Source organism: Pogona vitticeps, chromosome 6 (genome assembly GCF_051106095.1).
Source record: "Pogona vitticeps strain Pit_001003342236 chromosome 6, PviZW2.1, whole genome shotgun sequence".
Classification (NCBI taxonomy): Eukaryota; Metazoa; Chordata; class Lepidosauria; order Squamata; family Agamidae; genus Pogona; species Pogona vitticeps.
This window is the reverse complement of record NC_135788.1, coordinates 21,163,981-21,185,964: the sequence shown is the minus strand read 5'-3', so window position 1 is coordinate 21,185,964 and position 21,984 is coordinate 21,163,981. Positions and strand designations below refer to the sequence as shown.

At 38.3% G+C, this 21,984-nt stretch overlaps 1 protein-coding gene across 14 annotated transcripts in view; it reads left to right on the top strand.

Moving 5' to 3' along the window:
• CACNB2 (calcium voltage-gated channel auxiliary subunit beta 2) overlaps positions 1-21,984 on the top strand; it is a 175,053-nt gene that overhangs the window by 98,638 nt on the left and 54,431 nt on the right. For 7 of the 14 annotated variants that reach the window (XM_020813637.3, XM_020813638.3, XM_020813636.3 and 4 more), the window contains one exon: positions 20,855-20,974. In XM_020813637.3, coding sequence (XP_020669296.3) covers positions 20,855-20,974 — 120 coding nt within the window. Of the gene's footprint in view, positions 1-4,595; positions 4,962-19,494; positions 20,048-20,092; positions 20,188-20,390; positions 20,625-20,854; positions 20,975-21,984 lie in introns of those variants that run through there. The other 7 variants (XM_078378657.1, XM_078378659.1, XM_020813643.3 and 4 more) reach the window with 6 other exon arrangements.

Here is a 21,984-nt window from a genome sequence, read left to right as displayed (position 1 = left end):
AGCTCTCTGCACAAATATATCACATAGATACAGGCTACAGGCTCTCAGGAATACCATTTAAAATAAAGGTGAAGCCCACATAGTCACCATCCTCTGCGACTTTGTGCTTACACATTAACTATTTCACCTTTGACAATACAACCTATCTTGAGCTGAACAGAACTGCCATGAATACTTGCATGGAACCACAATAAACAAATATATTCATAGCTGACCTAGAGCAACACTTAATTGTTGTATCCTCAAAATCACGCCTCTGTTTGAGGTACATTGACTTTATTTTGATCGGGATCTATTTAAGGGAAGCCCCGAAGAATCTATTTATTGATTTAACATATGAGTTAAATAAATAAGAAATTCCATTGGGATTTCAGTTACTTTCACTGGAACATCAACCTCAGTCTGGATCAATCTACACAGCAGTTGCATTTTTCTAGACATCACTGTGAAGCTACATGAATATCATAGCACCACACTGTATCAAAAACCCACTGACCAATATATCTAATTGCATGCCATCAGCTTCCATCCTGAACACATCACAAGAATCTATTGACTACAGCCAAGCCCTCAGATACAATTGCATCTGCTTGCACCCACAGAATAGAGATTTAAAACTCAAGGAGCTACAAAACACATTTCTCAGACTACAATAATCATCTAATATGGATACGGAAGAAAGAGGAAAAACAGGAAAGATAAACACCCAGAAACAACTTACTGCAAGACAAACCCAGAACAGAAAACAGCCCAACTCCAATAGTTGTCACTTTCACCCCACAAGTCTATCAGAGAGAAGAAACATTACAGAACAATGATCTAACGAGAGACAGCAGAGATAAAGTATATAATATGCTTGATACCTGTCTCAACAGATTAAATATTAGTCAAAAGTTTATAAGCCATTATCAAATATAAAATAGTACAGTAATTATGTTGTTATCTGCTGTTTTCCATAACCCACATTCCTTCTCAACTGCCACTTTTACAATAAAAGTTTCAAAGGTAAACTCAGAGATTCTTAACTCATTACTATATGTGTAGTACCAGAACTATTAATATGTTTCTGCTATTGTTATCTATAGTCTGGGGTTCCTTTACCCACTAATCATTGCCACCTTTCACAGAACAAAACTTGAAAGGAAAAGAACTGGATATCAAATTGGACTTGTGTGAAATGCCACATTGGCTCACACAATTTGCAACTTGTGTCTACTAAGTAGCCATTGTCTCTTTATCTTGGGGCTATGTATTAATGTTTGCTATGTAGTCTTATTCTTGTGTCTGAGGAAGTAGACTTGATCCAGAAAAGCTCATATTAAAATATAGCAACTTGTCTTTATTTTTTGCTTTTGTTTTGTTTTGTTTATTTTCCTTTTAAAAGCCCTGAACTATTTATACACTACTATTAAGATACTGCCTTAAAGTCACTTGAACATTCTCAACATGAATTATAAGTGATGTTCAGATTCCAATAGAACAATCTTAAACTTTTGCTATTGACACAGTGCCTCTCTGTTGTCTTCTGCTGGTGGAAAGGTGTCACAGATATGAAGGCTCTACCACTATGGAGCCACTAGTGTGGGCAAACGATCTGTCAAAAAAATCCCTAAAATGGGGTGTTCAGTGGCAGGACAGAGCCAGCTTCAGATCCACATGATAGTGTGTATTCGTTTTTTTCAGCTGGGCCCAATTCAGACCTGTAAGCCATGCCGGACTTGCATCTGGCATAGGCAAATTTAATGAATGGGAGGAAAATTTCAGGAAATCCCATCCTGTTGGGAAAAAAAACCTAGGTACTTCAGTCTTCTGTATGCATGCCAAGAAGCTCCTGGAAAAGACAGCAGATCCACCTAGCTGGTTCTCTCTTCTTCACTTAGGATTGCTGTGTCCCAGTTATGATACTTGTGGTAATGTCTTCTTGACACTCTACTGCATTGTGTGGTATGCACACACAAAAGCTGAAAATGTAATCATTAACCAAAAATGTTTAGTACTTACTACACCAAGGTTTTCAGAGTTCAAGGGATGTTATAAATAGCCCCAAGGAACATCTAGATGCCTCATTAAGAGAAGCATTTTTCTCTTCAGGCTGCAGCATTAAGAGGTGATTAGGAATGCTAATCATCAGGGCCAATAGATTTTGTTTATTTGCAGAAAAAAATAACATTTTATATTCTATTAAAGTTAATTTAGTATTACATTCAGTTTTCCACATTTTATTGATCTATGCAGTGATCTTGCCTGAAAACCCTATATAGATTTTTTTTCTGTCCTTTTTTGTCTTTCATGGTTAAACCTGGCAGTTTTCTTTCCTATGCTCAATTATTTTTGCATTTCTAATCCTTTTAATACAGGCACATAGTCCATTTGTACAAGAAGTGGGAGGGGTGGTTTTAAAGGACTGTTTGATTTTAGTACATAAGCACAGACCACTGATATTTGTTTCTACTTGTATGTTTTTTTTAAAACAAAGGTTGTAATCCAGTTGCTTAAGACAGAACTAGAGTAGGTCAATTGAATCAGTAGAACTTACAGAGGAGTTGAAATCTCACCAAATATCCACTGATTCAGTGAGCCTATTCTAGTTGTGACTTACTACACTCAGCAACAGGACTTCAGCCATAACATGTATACGGTGTTTTCTTTCCTTCATGGAAGCAGCTTTAGCATAATTGTGTAGCTCATCGTTTGTAACTAACATCTTGGACTAAGGAATATGGTGTAGAAATTGTGGGAAACATGTAATTTCCTGCAGCCCAGCAGTTCCCCTTACAGACAATGGATTGTACCCAGATTGAGAGATGTTTAAATTGAATTTATTGAAATCAGCGGCCCAAGTTAGTTATGACTGATGGTTTTTGGTTGTGTTCTGAGCATGACTAAAACTAGATACAACCCATTTACAGTATGCAATGGGTGATGACTGTTTGCAAGAAATTGCTGACTTTTTTTTGTTGTTAAAAGGTATGTCATTATATAGGAGGCACAGTTGGAAGACAAACAATATTGTAAAATCTATTGAAGCTAGGCAGGTCTGAGTCTGGTCTATGTCTTCATGGGAGAAATTGTGGGAATCTTAGCAGCATGATCAGGTCTGTCATGAAAGATAGGCAGGGTATAAAAGTACTGTAATAATATAAATTCATCCCAAAGAAATGTCAAATTCTTTGGTTGCTCAAAAGTTTCCTGAAGACTGGCAATAGAAATTCTGTAATAATGGCATGAATACAATAGATGACTGTTATATTACATTTCTGTATTATAGTACTTCACTATACTTGCTACAGTTGACTGTACTGACACCAGAGGTTTTGTTCTTGGCATGTGATGTCAGGCTGCTATGAGTAATTAAAAATGCATAAAGTAATAAAAGGGGAAGATAAAACAGTGGGAAGGAACTATTCAGCAGCTGTCATGGCCTGTATTCTCTGAAAAAAACTCTTTGTAAAGTTGTACCAACATGTCATACTCAGTTGGTGTTGAAGCAGAGATGCTAATAAGAATGAGGAATCAATTTATGTGAAGTAAACTTTGAGCCAAGGTTTGATTTTACTCATGTGGATGTGTATTTTAGTCTCAAGAAAAGGCACAGTGATCAAGACAAAGCTGATACTGCACAGGAGAGAGACAGAAAAAATCCAAAGAAGGATTGAAGAAACAAGGGCTCATATCTTGCATTGCTATGACTGATAAAATGGAAAGTATCTATTTCTGGAGTTGCTCTTCTGAGTGACAGACAGAAATGCCATTCAACGTGTGGTGGATAAAAGACAGCAAGATGTAGAAGAGGAAAACCTAGGGACATGTCACCTCCCTTAGATAAGGCAATATTAGCATTGAGGCTGAAAGACCTTTATTTCAGTAAGATACACACAGAAGGAACAGTAGGAATACTTCAATAAATAACAAATTAGACAGAATATTTCTGTGTAGATTCTCAGTCATCCAGTTGTGGTTATCTGGAAGTTGAGTTCGTTTTTGTTCATTTCTCCCTGGACTTCAGACTCAGACATTTGCTTTTCCAAATCTAGTGCACATCTGTAACAGGAAGAAATATATACCTTTTTACCTGTCTTCTCTAAGTGGCAACAAAAGCAGGAAAGGGAAATAATGCCTCCATTTATCTTTCCTCCAAGTCATCTAGATGGCCGTGTCAACTGGCCCAGAGGAACAGTGCAAGTTAATATATAGCAGCAATAGGCACAGCAGCAGTGAGAAGGGACCTCACAGCAGGCATTCGTATGCTGGTATAAGATTATATAAAAATCCAGTTAGGCTTAGATTCAACTCATATATTATATAGTGGGGCATACTAATTTAATCAGACTCTTTTCTAAGTAAACATGGGTAGGAGCCTACTGAATTTTTTTTTTTGTTTGTTTTTAATTATTATTTCCAAAAAGATATGTGTATTGGTTCATTGATACTTTAGTACATGGTGACTACACTGAGAAAAATATGCAGATAGTGAAATGGAGTAACACTTCACTATTCTTACTCACTGTCCCAAATTCCAACTATTTATCATGTACAGACCTTTAGTTACAGCCAATCAGTGCAGGCCTAGCAACATGTGATTAGCATGGAATTTTGCATACCCGTCCCTGCTTTAAAACTATACACATCTACTTATGGAAGTAGATTAAGATAACACATCTTTGTGGCTGCCTTTCCTTGTTGATGGAATTTCTGTTGGTGCAGCCTGCCAAATCATCATTTCGTTCACAGCCTACAGCAAGAGGTTTTGTTTTTGTATCGGAGAGCAGTATTTAAAGACCATTTCAAGCGTGGGAAAGAAACAGTGAAACTTTTGGGCCTGGCTGTAGAAAGTATATCACCATGATTGTGAAGTTTTAAGAGAATACGAATATCTTGAGGAATGTGTGGATACAGTGGAGAACTGTAAGATCCTGTAAGAAAAAAATATGTACCTTTACGACAGTGAGAATTGCGAAGTGGTAAGCTATAAACATAATTGTCTATAAAGAATATGCCTAGATATGCAAAATTGTCTGGAAGCCAATGTGTTTGAAGAGAGGTGGAAAAGAAAGCTTGTCTCACAAGATTTTTGAGAGAAGGGAAAATAGAAATTTGATAAAGAAACATAGTGCATAATATTTGCTGTGCTTATGACATTGAAGTAATTTTTTTATTTCCTCAGCAATTATTATAAATGTCATTTTGAAAAGAGATGCAAGTTCTGCACCCTTTTATACTTAAGGGTGCAATCCTAGGCATCTCTACCCAGAAGTAAATCCCAGTGATATGTAAGACTTGTTCTCAAAGTAAATAAGTATAGGACTCCTGTCCTATACTGTATTTTAGTTGTTGTCACCCATTGGGAACAGAGGGAAAAATAAACATACTGATCAACATGGATTGTTTTATCTGTGCATGAGATTGGTGTGTATACTAGTATTATAATGTAAAAGCAGAACTCCTTTACAGAGACAAGTTTAAAAAGGAAACATCCTTGTAATTTTCTTGAGAATGAATAATAAATTTGATTGAACTTTCCAGTAGTATACATACCATGGTCGGGCACTCTGAACTTTAATAAAACTACATCCAGATAATGTAACTTAGTGTTATTTCTTTAAGCTGAATTAGTGTTTATATTTTATATTCTGTTCTTTCAATCTAAGCTTCAGAAAATGAATTAAGCAAAAAGCTTTTTTAAATTGTATGTATATAATTTTAAGCAATCAGTGATGTCTGTCACTTGATGCAAAAGATGGGAGTCTGAGATTGGGGGCAAAAAGTGTTTTATACGAAGGCCTTTCATATGGTGCAAAAATAATACTGTAAGATTGACAGTCCCCCCAAACTCCACTCCAGCACCAGAAACTGAATCTGTTCTGTATTTTGTAACAATTGAAAGTATTTCTTCAACTTGGTATCTGAAGTGTTTACTTATTTAGTAGTCCTTTCAGTAGCAGTGCTCTCTGTGTATTAATAAGACAGGGAAGTGTTCTATGTATTGTGAAAGAAGAAGTGGTAGTTAGACCTTTACTAAGGAAATCTCCAGATTTCTCCTTCTTGGACAACTCGTGGCAAGTGTTTGATTTGCCGTACTTGGGTTAAGATGGCCAGACATTTTATGGTGATCCAACTGCAGTTTGTTTTGGTTGATGCTGTTGTTTAAAAAATTAATTATAATCTGTTTTCACTCCCAGGTTTGGAACTGAGCTAGGCTTGGCTGCCCTAATCAATTTTCTGCCTCAGGATTTGGTTAGGAGGAATGATTCTGCTTGAGTGCTTGGACTTCTGAGCACCTTTAGATGCAAAAAACAAAAAACAAACAAAAAAACCCATGAGCAATTGGTTAGAACAGGAAGGCACTATTTTGTGGTGATTCTGGGCCTTCCTGGGGGATATACTTAAGAACATATTGTTGTGGGACTCTCTTTAACTATGACCATTCCACTGTGTCCACTGTGCTGTTGAGCTTCCATGTCAAATCACTGGAGTAGATCTTCTGGAGCTCTGGGTTGTGGTTATCATCAATAGCCTGATGATACCACTCTGTTTTCTCAACAATTGCCAAGGAGGTCATGGCTATTGTGAAGTGGTGTCTGAAATCAGTCTGGTATTTAAATACATTCATGCCTACTGACCTTCAATCTAGACAAAATTGAAGTGGGCAGTTTCTGCCATTTCTAACTGGCTGGGTAGCAACTATGCATTCTAATGTTATTTGCTTTAAAATCATTTTTATTGTGTTTTAGTCAAAATTTGATTGTTTATTATCATTTCTAATGTATGCAACTAGTTTAATTGCCATCTTGAATGGCAGAAAACTGGGGAGAAAGTAAAATGAAAATAAAATAAATGTTCCCGATTAAAAGGACTGTTCATCATGGGTGATGGTTTTGGCCTGTCTTGGATGGAATGGTCCTCAGGTGGCTGCTGAGTTCTGGAATACTTTGCATAGCATTGATTTGCTTCAACTATGCCTTTTCTGGCAAGGGAGGACCTCTCTAGGGTCACATATGCTTTGGGTACATTGTGGTGAGAACTCTATGCAACCACAGCTTGGAAGCAACAAATTATATGTTATCTCATTGCAGTAATATAACTTCAATGTAATTAATTTATTTTAAAATGAGAATTCCTCTGTATGTAAAAATATGTTACTCATGCTGGAATGATTCCTTTCCCAGATGTCCAATCGTTCCACTTTGTGCCTTGGGGGATAAAACTCTTTTATTTTTTTCCACACCCTCCCCCCACGTCTGCCGATTTCTTTTGGGATTGGAGTTTCTGAATACTTTTCAGAAAACAGGCATTCTCTGTTTAGGAAAATATTTTTATTGCATTATTCCACACAGGCAATTATTTGAGTCACTTGCACAGTAGATTATAGCCAGAATTTGACAGAGAAATTAGAGGTTTTCTTTAAGTTCAAATGTACTGTTAATTACAATTACAATAAAATATTAATTCCGAATTACAGTAGGGTACATTATAAACAGTGTAATATAAATTCAGATAATAGTCATGCTGAAAATATCAGAGCAAATATTGATTTATTTGTTTATACTGGAACAAAATTAATAGTTATGGAAAGAATGAAACAATTAAAATAAGATTTTCACTACAGTTGCAGGATATATTGTTGCCACACTACTTTTCCAATTATATTTCTCTTGCCAAGAATTTTGTTTTCTGTGTTTCAGCAATGGGAAATTCACATACTTCCTTATAGAGCAGTTCAACAGGAGTGGATCATTATATTTTTATAATGCATTTAATCTTTTAAACAGTGGTTAGATTTATGGGTTACATTTTAAGCCATGTCCTAAGTTGACACACAGTAGTTCTGGTTGGTTTTAGAAGTAACTTTAGCTTCCTGTACCTGCTGAATAGGGTTGAAACAAACGGCAACTGTATTAGCTTTCCATATTCAGGATCCGTAAAGCCCATTTTGAGTGGCACATGCAAGCAGAGTTCTACTCCCATCAAGATGATTTTCATCAGACTGAAAACATATGAATTTGCACATATCTGTATAGTCACCATTTCCTGTTTTGGAGGGGAAAGAATCTGGAGCATCTAAAAGGCATCTAAAAACTTAGACAAAAACAAGAGATCTTTCTTGGTGCATCTAAACCTGTACACAACTTGTGCTTCCTCTCTAAGGCTTCTCACTATTCAACAATGTATGGATTTTAGTAAAATATGGTAGGAAAATGTACTTTCTTTGTCCAGTATGCTGGCTGTGGATAATGGGAAGTACATCCCAACGCACCTGAGTACCATTGGTTTGTGAAAGTTGTCATAATCAAATATTACATCTTTGTTGTTCAGTAGGCAAAAAGTATAGGTAAAGGTTTCCCTTGACATTTAGTTCAGTCGTGTCCAACTCTAGGGTGCAGTGCTCATCCCCGTCTCCAAGCCATAGAGCCAGTGTTTGTCCATAGACAGTTTCCGTGGTCACGTGGCCAGTGCGACTAGACATGGAACACTGTTACCTTCTCACTGTGGTGGCACCTATCTATCTACTCGCATTTACATGCTTTCGAACCGCTAGGTTTGGCAGGAAAAAAGTATAGATTATGACAAAAGAGTGCAAAACCAAACATGGGAGTGAGGATTTCATCAGTAGTAATTAATTGCTGTGCTTATAATGCACTGCACCATAAGGTTGCGGGAAACAAAGTGGTTATAGTAGGTATGGAAGTTGATTGAGCTGTGAATCAGATTAAAATCCTTAATGAAATATAGCTAGGATTAAGGAATTATAAGGTTGTAATGGTAATGACGTGGTGGCACTGTGGGCTAAACCGCAGAAGCCTGTGCTGCAGGGACAAAAGACCAGCAGTCATAAGATCAAATCCACACAACGGAGTGAGCTCCCGTCACTTTGTCCCAGCTCCTCACCAACCTAGCAGTTTGAAAGCATGTAAATGCGAGTAGATAAATAGGTACCATCTCGGTGGGAAGGTAAAACGGCGTTCCCTAGTCACGCTGGCCACGTGACAACGGAAAACTGTCTTCGGACAGGCGCTGGCTCTATGGCTTGAAAAGCGGGATGGGCACCGCCCCCTAAAGTCGGACACGACTGGACTGAAAACGTCAAGGGGAACCTTTACCTTTAATGGTCTGACCATTACTTGGAAGTAACTCCTACTAAAATAAGGACAAATTTCACTGAAAGTTACAAAATCAGTGAGGTAACTTCTGCAAGGTAAAATACATTTGTTTAATTTATACAAATTGTGGAATGCAGCCTTCCTTGTGGCAGGATGTTGATTACACTGAGCCATCATTTTAATGATTTTGTGAGTATGCTTGCACACAGAGAACTGCATGCTGCTGGACATGACGTAACCAGTTTGAAGTAAATCTGAGTTTAGTGATTACTTACTCTACAAACTTACTTGCATGTAAGGTGCACATGGAACTACAAACAGAAAAAATAAAAGCACTGTAGCAGGTTCATAGGAGTATCAGGAGTCCCCAATTTGCCTGGTCCAGATTGTTTGCTCTGTGCACCTCTTTACTGTATCTAGCCTGGCTGCTCGAGAAGTTTTATACTTTTGTACTCCTCCTCTAAGGATCAAAGCCTTGGATGTGGTGCCCCTGGCACAAATCTCCCTAACTCTTTGGGGATGTAATTTTAGATCATCACTTTCTGTACTAGAGTGCCCTTTTTCATATATCCCAGGCAAGCCAATGTAGGATTTCCTTCAGGAGTGGCACTCTTGAATTGTGGTTATCTAAGGCATCTTGCTGGAAGCAAAGATCAGCAGAGACATGAATTCCCAGTGTAAGATTAGCTTCTCGAACAGCCAGGCTAGATACAGTAAAGAGGTGCACAGAGCAAACAGTCTGGAACAGGCAAATTGGGGACTCCTGATACTCCTATGAACCTGACTTGAACAGGTTCTCTTCATTGCTGAGTGCAAGATTATTCCTAGATATAGAACGACTCAAGACCAAGTCAGAAATATTATTCTTTTAATTAATCTTTTAATTAATTAATTAATCACAAACCTGTGAGGGCACAATGGTTATTGTCTCTTAATGTAGCTTGATGGCACCTGTACTCAAACTGTAGGTGTGGGTGAGTCAAGATCTTGCAAGACCAGAGAAGGCCTAATGGGGAGAGCAGTATTAAATTCTTGGAGGCATGTCTAGCCCCGAAGTTTCATATATCCCAGGCAAGCCAGTGTAGGATTTCCTTCAGGAGTGGCATTCTAGAATTGTGGTTATCTAAGGCATCTTGCTGGAAGCAAAGATCAGCAGTGACATGAATTCCCAGTGTAAGATTAGCTTCTTAAGCATCTGGCTTACCTTGTTCCCCTTCAATTCACAGCTACAGAACAAGCATGCCTTAATTCAAAACAACAACAATACTGTTACAAACACTTATATGAATAAGTGAGGTAGGGTGAAGTCTGGCTCATTGATGGAGAAGAATATGATCATAATTCATGCTCAGTGGAAGGATTCATCAAGGTAGGAATGAACGAGACCCCAAAATTTCTATAGAAAAGACTGATAGGGGGCCTGAAACCTTAAAGAGATGAGTGCCAACACTGGCTTCCAAATGAAAACTAATTGCAAGGATTTCAAAGAGACACAATGTAGTAGTAATGGGAGATTTCAGTTATCTGGATATATGTTGGGAGGCAAATTCTGCAAATTATGGTCCTTCCCAGAGATTCCTGACTTGTGTGGCTGATAATTTTCTCCTACAAAAAGTGGAGAAAGAAACTAGAGGACTAGCTATCCTTGACTTCATGCTAACCAATAGAGATGACTTGATGAAGTGGCAGTAAGGGGAACTCTGAGCAAGAGTGACCATGTTCTAGAATTCTGGATTTCAAAAGAAACTAGAGTCTAGTCACACTCATATGCTGGATTTTTAAGAAGCCAATTTTAATAATCTCAGAATAAAAATGAGTGAGGTCCCATGGCAAGAGATCCTAACAAGAAAAGGAGTCCAAGAAGGGTGGGGAGTTTCTAAAAAAAAATTCTAAAAGCACAATTACAAACAATTCCAACAAGGAGAAAAGGTGGGATGAAGAAAGAAAAAAGGCAAGTGTGGCTTCACAAAAAGCTTAGGGAGGACCTGAAAACAAAAAGAAGATGTATATAGGAAGAGGAAAGAAGGCCAGGTCACGAAAGAAGAGAACAGACAAGTAGTAAGGAAATGCAGAAGATGACATTAGGAGAGGAAAAGCTGAGAATGAGCTGAAATTAGCTAAAGATACTAAAAGCAATAAAAAAATTCTTCCAGCATGTGTGACGCAAAAGACAAAGAAAAAAAAAGTAGCACAGCTGCTCAATAGAAATGGAAAAATGATAACAAATGACAAAGAAAAGGAAGAGGTGCTCAAATCATATTTTAGCTCAGTCTTTTCCCATAGGACAGATTATGAACCTCTAGACAAATGTGAAGTGCAAGTGGAAGGGACAGAATTGCAGAGGGGATGCTGTAGAAATAGTATATCTTGACTTCATCATGAAGTGCCCCATGATATCCTGATTAGCAAGCTAACTTGGTGTGGACTGGATAGATCAAGTGTCAGGTGGATACACAATTGGCTAGAGAATGATACTCAGAGGGTGATTATTAATGGCTTCTTCTCTAACTTGGAGGAGGTAACAAGTGGGGTACTAACAGGCTCAGTTCTGGGGCCAGTGCTCTTCAAAATTTTTATTAATGACTTGGATGGAGGAGTGCAGGGAATGCTTATCAGATTTGTGGATGACACAAAATTGGGTGGAATAGCTAATACCCTAGAACAGCGGTCCCCAACCTTTTTCGGACTGCAGACCGTTTGGGGGGTTTGGGCTCCGTGCGCAGGGGGTGGGTGGGGGCAACCCTGCGCTCACGGGTGGGCATGTTGTGCTTTGCGGAGGGGTGTGTCATGCTTGCATGTATGCTCATGAGCACGGCACACCCACCATGCGTGCATGGTGGGTGCCAGAGATCTGTGTCTGCGGCCCAGATCAAGGAAGCCCACGGACCAGCACCGGGCCATGGACTGGGGATTGGGGACCCTTGCCCTAGAAGACAGAAACAAAATTCAAAATGATCTTGATAGAATGGAGCACTAGGCCGAAAGCTACAGAATGAAATTAAACAGGAATAAGTGCAAAATACTGTACCTCAGAAAAAGAAACCAATCAGTTACAAGATGGAGAGTAGCTGACTCAGCAATACTACAAGCGAGAAGGCTCTTGGAATTGTCATAGATCGCAAGCTGAATATGAGCCAGTAGTGTGATGTGACTACAAAAAAGGCAAATGCTATTTTAGGCTAAATTAATAGAAGTATAGTTTTCAAATCCTGTGAGTTGCTAGTTCCTCTCTATTCAGCACTGGTTAGGCTTCACCTTGAGTATTGTGTCCAGTTATGGACACCATTCGCCAAGGAGGATGGTGACAAATTGGAACAAGTTCAGAGGAGAGCAAGAAGAATAATCAGGGGGCTGGAAACCAAGAGGAAAAGTTGAAAGAATTGGGTATGTTTAGCCTTGAGAAAAGAAGACAGAAGGATACTTGAAAGGCTGTCATACAGAGGCAGGGCAGGATCTGTTCTCAATCATCCAAGAGTGCAGGAAATGCAACAATGGGCTCAAGTTACAGGAAGGCAGATTTTGATTGAATATCAAGAAAAACTTCCTAACTGTTAGAGCAGTAAGGCAGTGGAACCAGTTACCTTGAGAGGTGTTGAATGCTCCATCAATGGAGGCATTCAAGAGAAACTTAGGCAACCACCTGGCATATATCATTTGTTTTGTATTCCTTCATCGATTGGGGGGGGGGGTCAGATTTAATGGCCTTATAGGCCTCTTCCAACTTCACTATTCTGATTCCATGTCCTGAGAACTGGTTCCGGACCCATAGGGTCCTACTTTTACAATACTGTAGATGGTTTCTCAGTTTGGCAGCCTGAGTTTTTCCCTGGTCCACAAATTTCTCATGTGGACGTTGAACTGAGTCCAAGGGACAATCAGATTTCTGATACTTAAAACTATCTGCCTTGTGATCTTCTCCTTGGTCAGGAGAGTGTGGGAACTTGATGCCCCTGTCAGTAGAAGAGGAGCTTTGCATCTTTCACAAGGACTCATTTCAAGATCACCTCTGCTTTTGACAACATGCAGGAATAATTTCCTCCTTTGACCTGAACCCATCCACTCCACAGAAAAAGAAGTGATACAGCCTTGATGTCCACCATGCAGTCAAGTTCTGTCTGCAGAGGACTAGGCAGCTCAGGAACCACACTGCCCTTTTTTGTTTCATACAGGCCCGCTTCTTGCAGTGGTAAGGTACCAGGTGGCTGCTGAAGTGCATTACCATAGTCTTCTCAGTTTACCAGTTCTAGAGGACATTGTAGCACACTGCACTAGGAGCATGACTACTTCTTTTGCATTCTGGGAAAGGCTCCCCAAGGGGACATCTGCAAGATGGTCATATGGTCCTCCGTCTGCACAATCATTATGTATTCTATCAACAGTTCTTTCACTGCATCCACAGGTGTCTTTTTGAAATGGGTGCTCAAATATCTGAACTGAAAGAAGATTTGGTTTGGTGACTTCCTGCACTAGAGACACTTTTCTAGTACATCTCGAGTTTACCTGGCTTCCTTCTCCCTCTTAATAATGAGAGAAACATAAATTCTACTTGGGGTGGAAAGAGACCAGCAAAATCTGCCTGAGTTCTTTATCCATGAAAATGAAGGGTGTGTGTGAGAGCTGTGTGTGTCAAACTCTGTCTTGTCTGTCCTGATGCAGCATGGCACTTCGGGATTTTGTTGTCGTTTCAGCCTATGGGGTGATGTCTTGAGGCCTTTCTGTTCGGAAGATTGAACTGATGAATTTAGGTGGAGGCCCTGTTGACCTAAATAAATCATGTGATCATACCTTCAAGCCCTAGAACTAAATACCCCGCTGTAGCTGACCTTTTCCCATCCGTAGTAAGTAATTTAAGGTCAAAATTTTAATTTTTCAACTCCAGATAAGAAAACTTAATGTACATGTCATTAGATTATTTCCCACAAGATTCCCAAGTTCTTTATTTGAAGAGAATAATGTTTTTGTTTGCATAGTAACCATTAAATAGGGATCATGGCATGTTTTTGATCCGTTCAAAGTGACTTTCAACATATAAATATAAAAATGTTTAATCAACTGTTTCAAGAGGAAAAGGAGGTAATATTGTAGTAACTAGTGTAATTATTGGGGCATTGGAAACATAATTTATAGAATCTTCTGACTGAGAAATTGGTAAAAGCCTTGAGAGGTTTTTTTTTCTATGCTTATACACTGTTGTTTGCAGCCATTGGCTTAGAAAGGTTTAACATGCAGATCCAGCAAACAGAAGCCCAGCAGGGGCTCTGAAAATATTCCATGAAAGCTGTGACTCCAGAAAATGTTCAGTATATGACAGAAATCTAGAGATGAAACCTGTGGAGAATTTGATGTTCCAAGCTTGTGCGCCAGTCTAGGTGAAAGCCATAAAGAACTGTTAGTGTGGGGGAAATGTCCATGATTACACTAGTGTAACAAAAGGTCTGGAGTGAAAAAAGGAGCACCGAAAAACAAAGCATTTAGGAAATTCAAACTTTACAATTAATGGCTTCCTTAATTTCTTTTTCCTTCTAACTCAAGACAGACAATGTAACCAATTTTAACTATGCAAAACAGAATTTCTTCTCTAAACTGCCACCCCACATCATATTCCAGAAGCATCAATTAATTAACATCCTATCATTTACCAATCCTGAGTAGTCTATGTTTATATACCAGGGTTGAGGACTCAAGTCGTGGGACTCGCTGTCAAGTTGGACTTAACTCACAGTGGTGACTCAATTCAGACTCCATTTGGGTTATTTATTTACTTATTTATTCAAAATATTTTTATCCTGCCTTTCTCCTTAGAAAAGGAAAGATGGCTTTCAACATTAGAAGATAATATTTGAGAACTAAACAATGAGTATACAAAGGTGGCATACATCATTAAAGGCAAGATTTAAAATTAAAAAGTTAAGTATCGAAATATTAAAAAGGAACAAATACCTCTCTTAAAAATGGGAAACCCAAGCAATAGTAAAAACAAAGGCAAAGCAATGATGCATAACAATCCGTCTAAAAGGAGCACATGCAGGCAGCCAATCATTGAGGGAAAGCTTACCTGGAAGATCTTCACCTGCTTGCAAAAGGACAACAAAGATGAGGCCAGACTAGCCTCTTGTGGGAGGGAATTCCAAAGTCTTGACAGAGAAGGCCCTTTTTTGTGTCCCCATCAAATGCACCTGTAAGGGGATAGAGAAAGACCTCCCCTGACGTGGACTTGATTTACAACTTGGAACCCGCCCACCCCTCCTTTTTTTCCTGGGGAAAAAAGCTCGTTTTTTAATAGAGAATTGGACTTGGGACTCAGAGGTTGATACCAAAGACCTGGACTTGGACTTAGGACTCAGACCCAAAGACTTGCCAACATCCCTGATACATGCTAAACAGAGTAAATAATAAATCAAATGATTTTTTTATACTCTAATTTTTAAAATTTAAACCAGCTTTAAAAAAATATTATGAGGATTTTTCAAAATGTTTATTGTTGAAATATTTAATATTCAAAGAAGCCATTATAGTTTCAATTCAAATGTGTTACAGTGCTAAAATCTCATTATGAAATAGGGATTATTTCTAATTCTGTGTTATGAAACACATTCATATAATTATATATAGCTACAGATACACATATATAGATCTGTCTATTTATACACACACACACACACACATACACACACTCCTATGTGTATATATAGCTGAACACTTTTTGGTTTGACGGTTCAATTTTATGGGGTTCCATAGGCTTTTGTATAGATTGTTTGGGCTAATTTCTAGCCTAGTACTTAGTCTGGAAAATACAGTGAGAAAAATTGCAGTTCTCAAATTGGGTTTATATCTTAAGAGATAATGCACTAGGCAGCCAAAATCTATGGAAGTGAGAAATAACAGATGTGGCCAGCTTGCTTTCCAACTTTGATTGAAGTTATTGGTAACCAAAATAACAATATATTTTCTGATGCAACTGCAGTACTTTATTTATTTATTATTTATTTGTTTATTCTATTTGTACCCCGCCTATCTGGTCAATGCGACCACTCTAGGAGGCTCCAGTCAGGTAAAAATACAATAACATGTACATATAACAAAAAAATAAAAATATACAGGAATAGACATTAAACAATAAACACTTATCTGATTATTTTCAAAATAATACAATCTTTTTAAAAAATGCAAACTATGAGCATTCTAAAATTAAAACATACGTCTGAGTTGTGAAAAGGTTACAGAAAGCAAAAGTATACTCTGAGGTGGAGCACATATAAGGTAATTGGTTATTTCTGAGTAATGATTTAAATCATTTGATGACCCATCCTGGTTGTAAGATCTATCACCAACAAAGGGCCCGGATCACCAATTTCAATTTTCGTAAGAGTTGTAAAAAATACTAACTAAATTTCTAGTTCTTGTTAGTTTGGGATGTTTTAATTCCATGAGACATAAGTATCACCAAGGAATTTACAAACCATGCAAGAGCTCTTTCTTCCAGGAAGGAATGAGATAAGGAGTGCTATTTTTGATTGTCACAAAGTGACCACTTCTCAGTAACAGCAGGTTAATTTTAGAGTTTTTATCCCTTCTGTGTAAGCGACAGTATTCCTCTATGTTGGCTGGTGTCTAGGTAGCAACAGCTATTGTGGTATTTATGGATTAGGAATGTAAAGAATACTAACTAAATTATTCGTTCACAGCTGTATCGGCTTAATGAGACACTTTGACAAGAAAATTTTGTGAGCTTCCTTTCTAGTAAAGGAGAGTGAGATGAGAAGTGCTATATTTTCTTCTTAGTGTCTGTATAATATGTGCAAACTGTCGTTGTGCTTTCCATTTGAGAAGCAAACTGCAGAGTCAGCAAACAGAACTGTTTTTCCAAAAACCAAAATCAAAACCACGATCTACTGTTTGTGATCTTTAAAAGTTGATGCAACAAAGCACCCAGAGTCATTTTGCACTATTTGCATTAAAATATATTTATGCAAATTGGCTTTAATCGCCCAGAGAAGACCTTTGGTGTAGATTGGCAGGATAGAAATCTAATAAATAAATATTTGCACAAAAACGTATTTTTATTCCCATCACTTGCTGAAACCTCCACAAAATACTTTTTACTTTCAAAGAATCTGAAGGAGGATTCTGTGGTTCCTTGGCCTTGTGTGTGAGGATAAAACAAGTGAGGATTTATATCCAAGCTTTTCACAAAGGAGATGCTCAGTTCACATCTCCTGTGTCTTGTGGAGTAAAGGGATGATTTTGCCAATGATCTCCAAAAGCTTGAAATCAATACTAGAGGTTGGTGCTGGAACTGATCTGTTTCTTGGTTAACGTTGGGTAACAAGGTCTATAATTAAGTCTGAAAAATGTTGCTAGGACTTGCTGTATTTTCTGTCTCAGAACAGTGATCAGAATTCTGTTAGTTATTTATGTCCATGTAAGAGAAAATGCAGAATTTGCTGGAGATTACTGACAATATTGGTTGTGCCAGGGTCCACCCTTGCTATGAGACTGGGCTCTCCAGCTCTCAGAGAAAGTTGGCTGGATTACCTACTTGCAGCTCATATGTGGACTTGGTTGTTGGCAAAGGGAAAACAGACTACACCCTTGAGGCCACAGGGTGTGACCATGGCAGGACTCTGGCTTGAGGAGGAGGCGGACATGAGGACTGGTGGGCAGTTGAAGGCCAGCTAGGAGACAATATCCAGACATGATCCCGAAATCGGCTATTCGGTGGAGCTGCTCGTGCCATTGAAAGAAGGTGCCCACGTCTGTCAGGACCAGGCAAAGTGCTGAGAGTCTCAGAGGCTTGAGAACTAACACAGGTTTGCTGCCAGCAGAAAACACACCAAGGGCAAATGGCACCAATGGAGAAGCCCAGCAGCCAGCTTCCATCTGAGACCCATGAAGGGCAGCATCCCACTTCTCCCTACTATATGGGAGCCAATAGTGAAGTCCATGTGGAGTTCATACATATAGCTGGGAGGGGAATCAGGGTAGGAAACCTTTACTGTTCAACTCCAGGGATGCTTGGAAGTGTGTATCCAGTACCCCTGCTGCGGGACCCTATACTTGGCCCATCTGCAAGAGGTCCTCGATCTCGTAGAGGAGGTGGAGCTCTGCTCCTCCCAGTAAAGACTATATAGAGGGAAGTCCCCCAGGACTGAGGGAGTAAACTTAATTCCCTGGTGCCGAGAATTAGGTGTTTTAAGTTAATGACCCTGTTGGCCCCTTAAAAGGTTTGTTGCTCAATGAAAGATTTCTGTAACTGCTCTTGATGTTGTCATGGAATGGACCGTGAGAGATGCTCACACATGACTGGTTACATACATTTTGATAATTAGGGAGTAAGGAATGAAACTACTACTACTGAAATTAACTCTTCACAGTATATACAACAACAATATACAATATAATAAATGTATTAAATGTGTATAACAAGAATGTTATTGTTTAGAACTCTACCACCTCACAGTATATAGCATATAGTACTGTACAGAACTACTATCAATTACAGTTGACACATCAACCAATACATATACAGTATTGCACATTAGGAATCCAGAGTTAGTAATGAAAAATCTATGATGTGTAGTATCTCAAAAGTCCATATTTAATTCCTGGCCATGTTTGATACATCGGCAGTCTCAACAAGTTTTGCAGTTCTTATTTTTCATATGCCATCTTGCTTGTTTCATGGCCTTTATCAAGAGTCTATCCAGTGTGCATAATAATCTCTGGTACGCCCGAAAAAGAATATGAAACACCCACATTATGGAATCCTTCTACTCAGGTGGTGACAATCTGGTTTCTTGGTTTTTGAGTCATAACAACTTCTGCAGTTTCTCATGTGCACATACAAATAAACCAATATAGTTCAGAGGTCTTAAAAAGGTGAGAGGAAGGATGTGGGAGCAATAATGGGGAAATTTCCACTCCTATACTCATTCTTTTTAATGTATTTTAGCCAGTTGTCAATACATGTGACAGCTTGCTATTATTGTAAATACATTTTACCATTCTACACATGTCTTTTAGTATTATGATTTATGTCTTTTCAGAATCTGTAAAAATGCATTTCTAGTTATTCTCACAGAATACATTAGTTTAATATAGGATGTATCCTTGCAGTATGGGTGCTGTTCACTGTCATTTTTAAAACTGAGTAAGCAATGTCTGTAGCACAGACCAGATTCTCAGAGAAAGAAATACAGTTTGTGACGAGTATGAGAAATAAACAAACAAACAGCAATACCAGCTATTTTAGCTTTCCAGAGACCTTGCTGCTTTCTGGCTGTTTACCCTTGGGATGCAGAATGGTAATTTGACATAGACTAGCAACACAGTGTGATGTGAGCATCTGCGTAAAAGGCTGTACATATGGAGCATGCCCAGTGGTGTGAAAAGCTTCTTGCCCCACCCCCACCACATACCGGAGATCTGAAGAGATGGAATGAACTTTGCACTTGCTGTTACATTTTACACAGCATTTGTAAAGGCTTTTTTTAAAAAAAATAACACTGAATTTAAATAGTTAAAAAAGCAGTTAAGGTAGTTGAAAAACAAGAACAACAAAAGCAAGGAGACTCTGTTTCAGAGTAGGCTGATGATTACATCAGTGTAGCTTCTCTTACAATATACTTGGGTCTGGAGCCCCCCCCCCTTTGAATTAATGAAACATCTTTGCATCTTGAAGCCATGGGAAAATTAAGAATTTACTTACACTAGAACAGAGATATTGAGGACTTGCAAACCTGAGGAAAGTGAAGGAAAGAGCTTGCAGCAGAGCATGGATAGGAAAAGACCAGTGATTCTGCGGTGTTTGCTGTGCACATGTTTTATGAGAATCAGTGCTGGGCTCTGCAGCTGCGGACAATAACTAAGCTGTCTGGCTAATGAAGGCCACCTGGATCAGGCTTCTGAAAAGAGCCAAAGGAGGACGGTTGAAGAATTCTGATATTTGTGTAAGCTCTACATTTCAATTTGCTGGCATATTTTGCTTCACAGGTGGGGGGGAGGGGAAGGACTGCTTGCATTCATTATGTTTGAAGTAGCAGGCTTTTATTCTTTGTATTGCAGCCTGGAAAAGAACGGAAACAGAAGTGTATGTTGTTTACATAGTTGTTCTGGCATTGTGATGAGGGGTTTTACATATGCTTGACTCCAGACATATTGTGTCAGCTGCCTTTTGATTTGTGGTCATTGCTGACGGCTGGGATAGATTTGAGCCATGTTTTTTTTTTTTTCCTGGTGAAGAAAGAGTATTGGCTGAAAAGGAGATCTTCACGGAATTTTACAGTTTATAGCTAGGTCTGCTATCCTGTTCATGAGTAAAAGTTGTTCTTACCACCTTTGTATTTTTAGCTTGAACGGTGTCTTTAGGAAGACCCAAATTGCCTTGTTTGTGGCTTTGCTTATCTATCCTTGAAACAGCTGCTTGCCCTTCAGCCCTGCACTGCACCATTGATGTTATTTCACAGAAACTAGCTCCGTAAAGCAAAAGGCATATGCCAGTAAGAATAAGAAGCAAACAGTGCAGAGGTACAGAAGGGTTTATAGTTTTTGGAACTGCCTGAAGCTCTAAACAATTTGCATGCTAATTATTTTTTCTTTATAGGTCACACAGGTTTTAGGTAATTTTAACAAAGATCCCTATCAGAGTCTCTTTGGAGGAAAATAATGCGAGCATTCTGAGCTTTTACAGTATTCTAATTTTTAAAGCAATACCCATTCTTTTATTTCTAATAGTATTTTGTCTTCCTCTTGTCCAGGGTTCAGCGGACTCCTACACTAGCCGTCCATCTGATTCAGATGTATCTCTTGAGGAAGACAGAGAGGCAGTGCGGAGAGAGGCAGAACGACAGGCCCAGACACAGTTGGAAAAGGCAAAGGTGAGATGCTCCTCCATACACCTGAAAATTAATTTGTGGAAATGTTTGTAGTGGAACCTGAAGTCTTTTACATTATGAGAGGCATAAGAAAAGTATAGAACATATCTGTTATCCCGTTGTGTTCTGATTCCTGTGGTAATTTTTAAAATAACAGGAATTGAGAAATGTACCATAAGAGCTCTTAAACACTTTTCCATTGGATATATCTGGATATTATACTGTACCTATAAAACCACATGCCTAACAGGAAATACTTTACATATAATGGACAGACATACTTCAGAATTTCTTTATTGTAATAATATGGAATCTAGCTTCCTTTCCTCACGTATCAAGTTTTTTAATATTTTAAATTGATTATTTTGGATTTTGAATATAATTATAGCGCCAAGGATGTGAATAATATTCTTGATGAAGATATATTATTAGAAAGAACCTATAGCATTTTCTTGTTCATATTACTGTTCTTTCTGCACTTGGTTTCATTTGCACTCTTCCTTCTCTCAGTATATTTTCAGTTTATTTATGTATTTGTATATATATGCCTTTAGCTTCCATGTTTAGGATTTAATGTTTCACATCGATATGCTTTGCTCTCCTTTGTACCCAATATTGTTATTTAAAATATTTGTTCTTTCCTGAGTTTTATATACTGTTTCATTCTAATCATTATCTGACTTTGTGTATATATTTATTTCAAAATTGTTAATCTTAGAAACTTTAGTTGGCTTACTACAAAGGTAGAAAAATAACAATATACTATTGTTTAAAAAGAAACATCCTGTTTTAGGAGGTATGCCATTCTGAGATGATGTCACCAACAGCAGCAGATAGCCTGCATCTAAAGAGTTCCTGCTTTAATCCTGTGTAAATATTGTGAGCTCAAGGCGGAAACTAATACCAGCATTCTGTCATTGTTGATGATTTCACCTCCCTTATTTGTTTTGTTTAAAATATTTTTAGCCCAGCCATCTTCAAGATGGCTTAAAGTTAAAGGACAGTATTTAAGC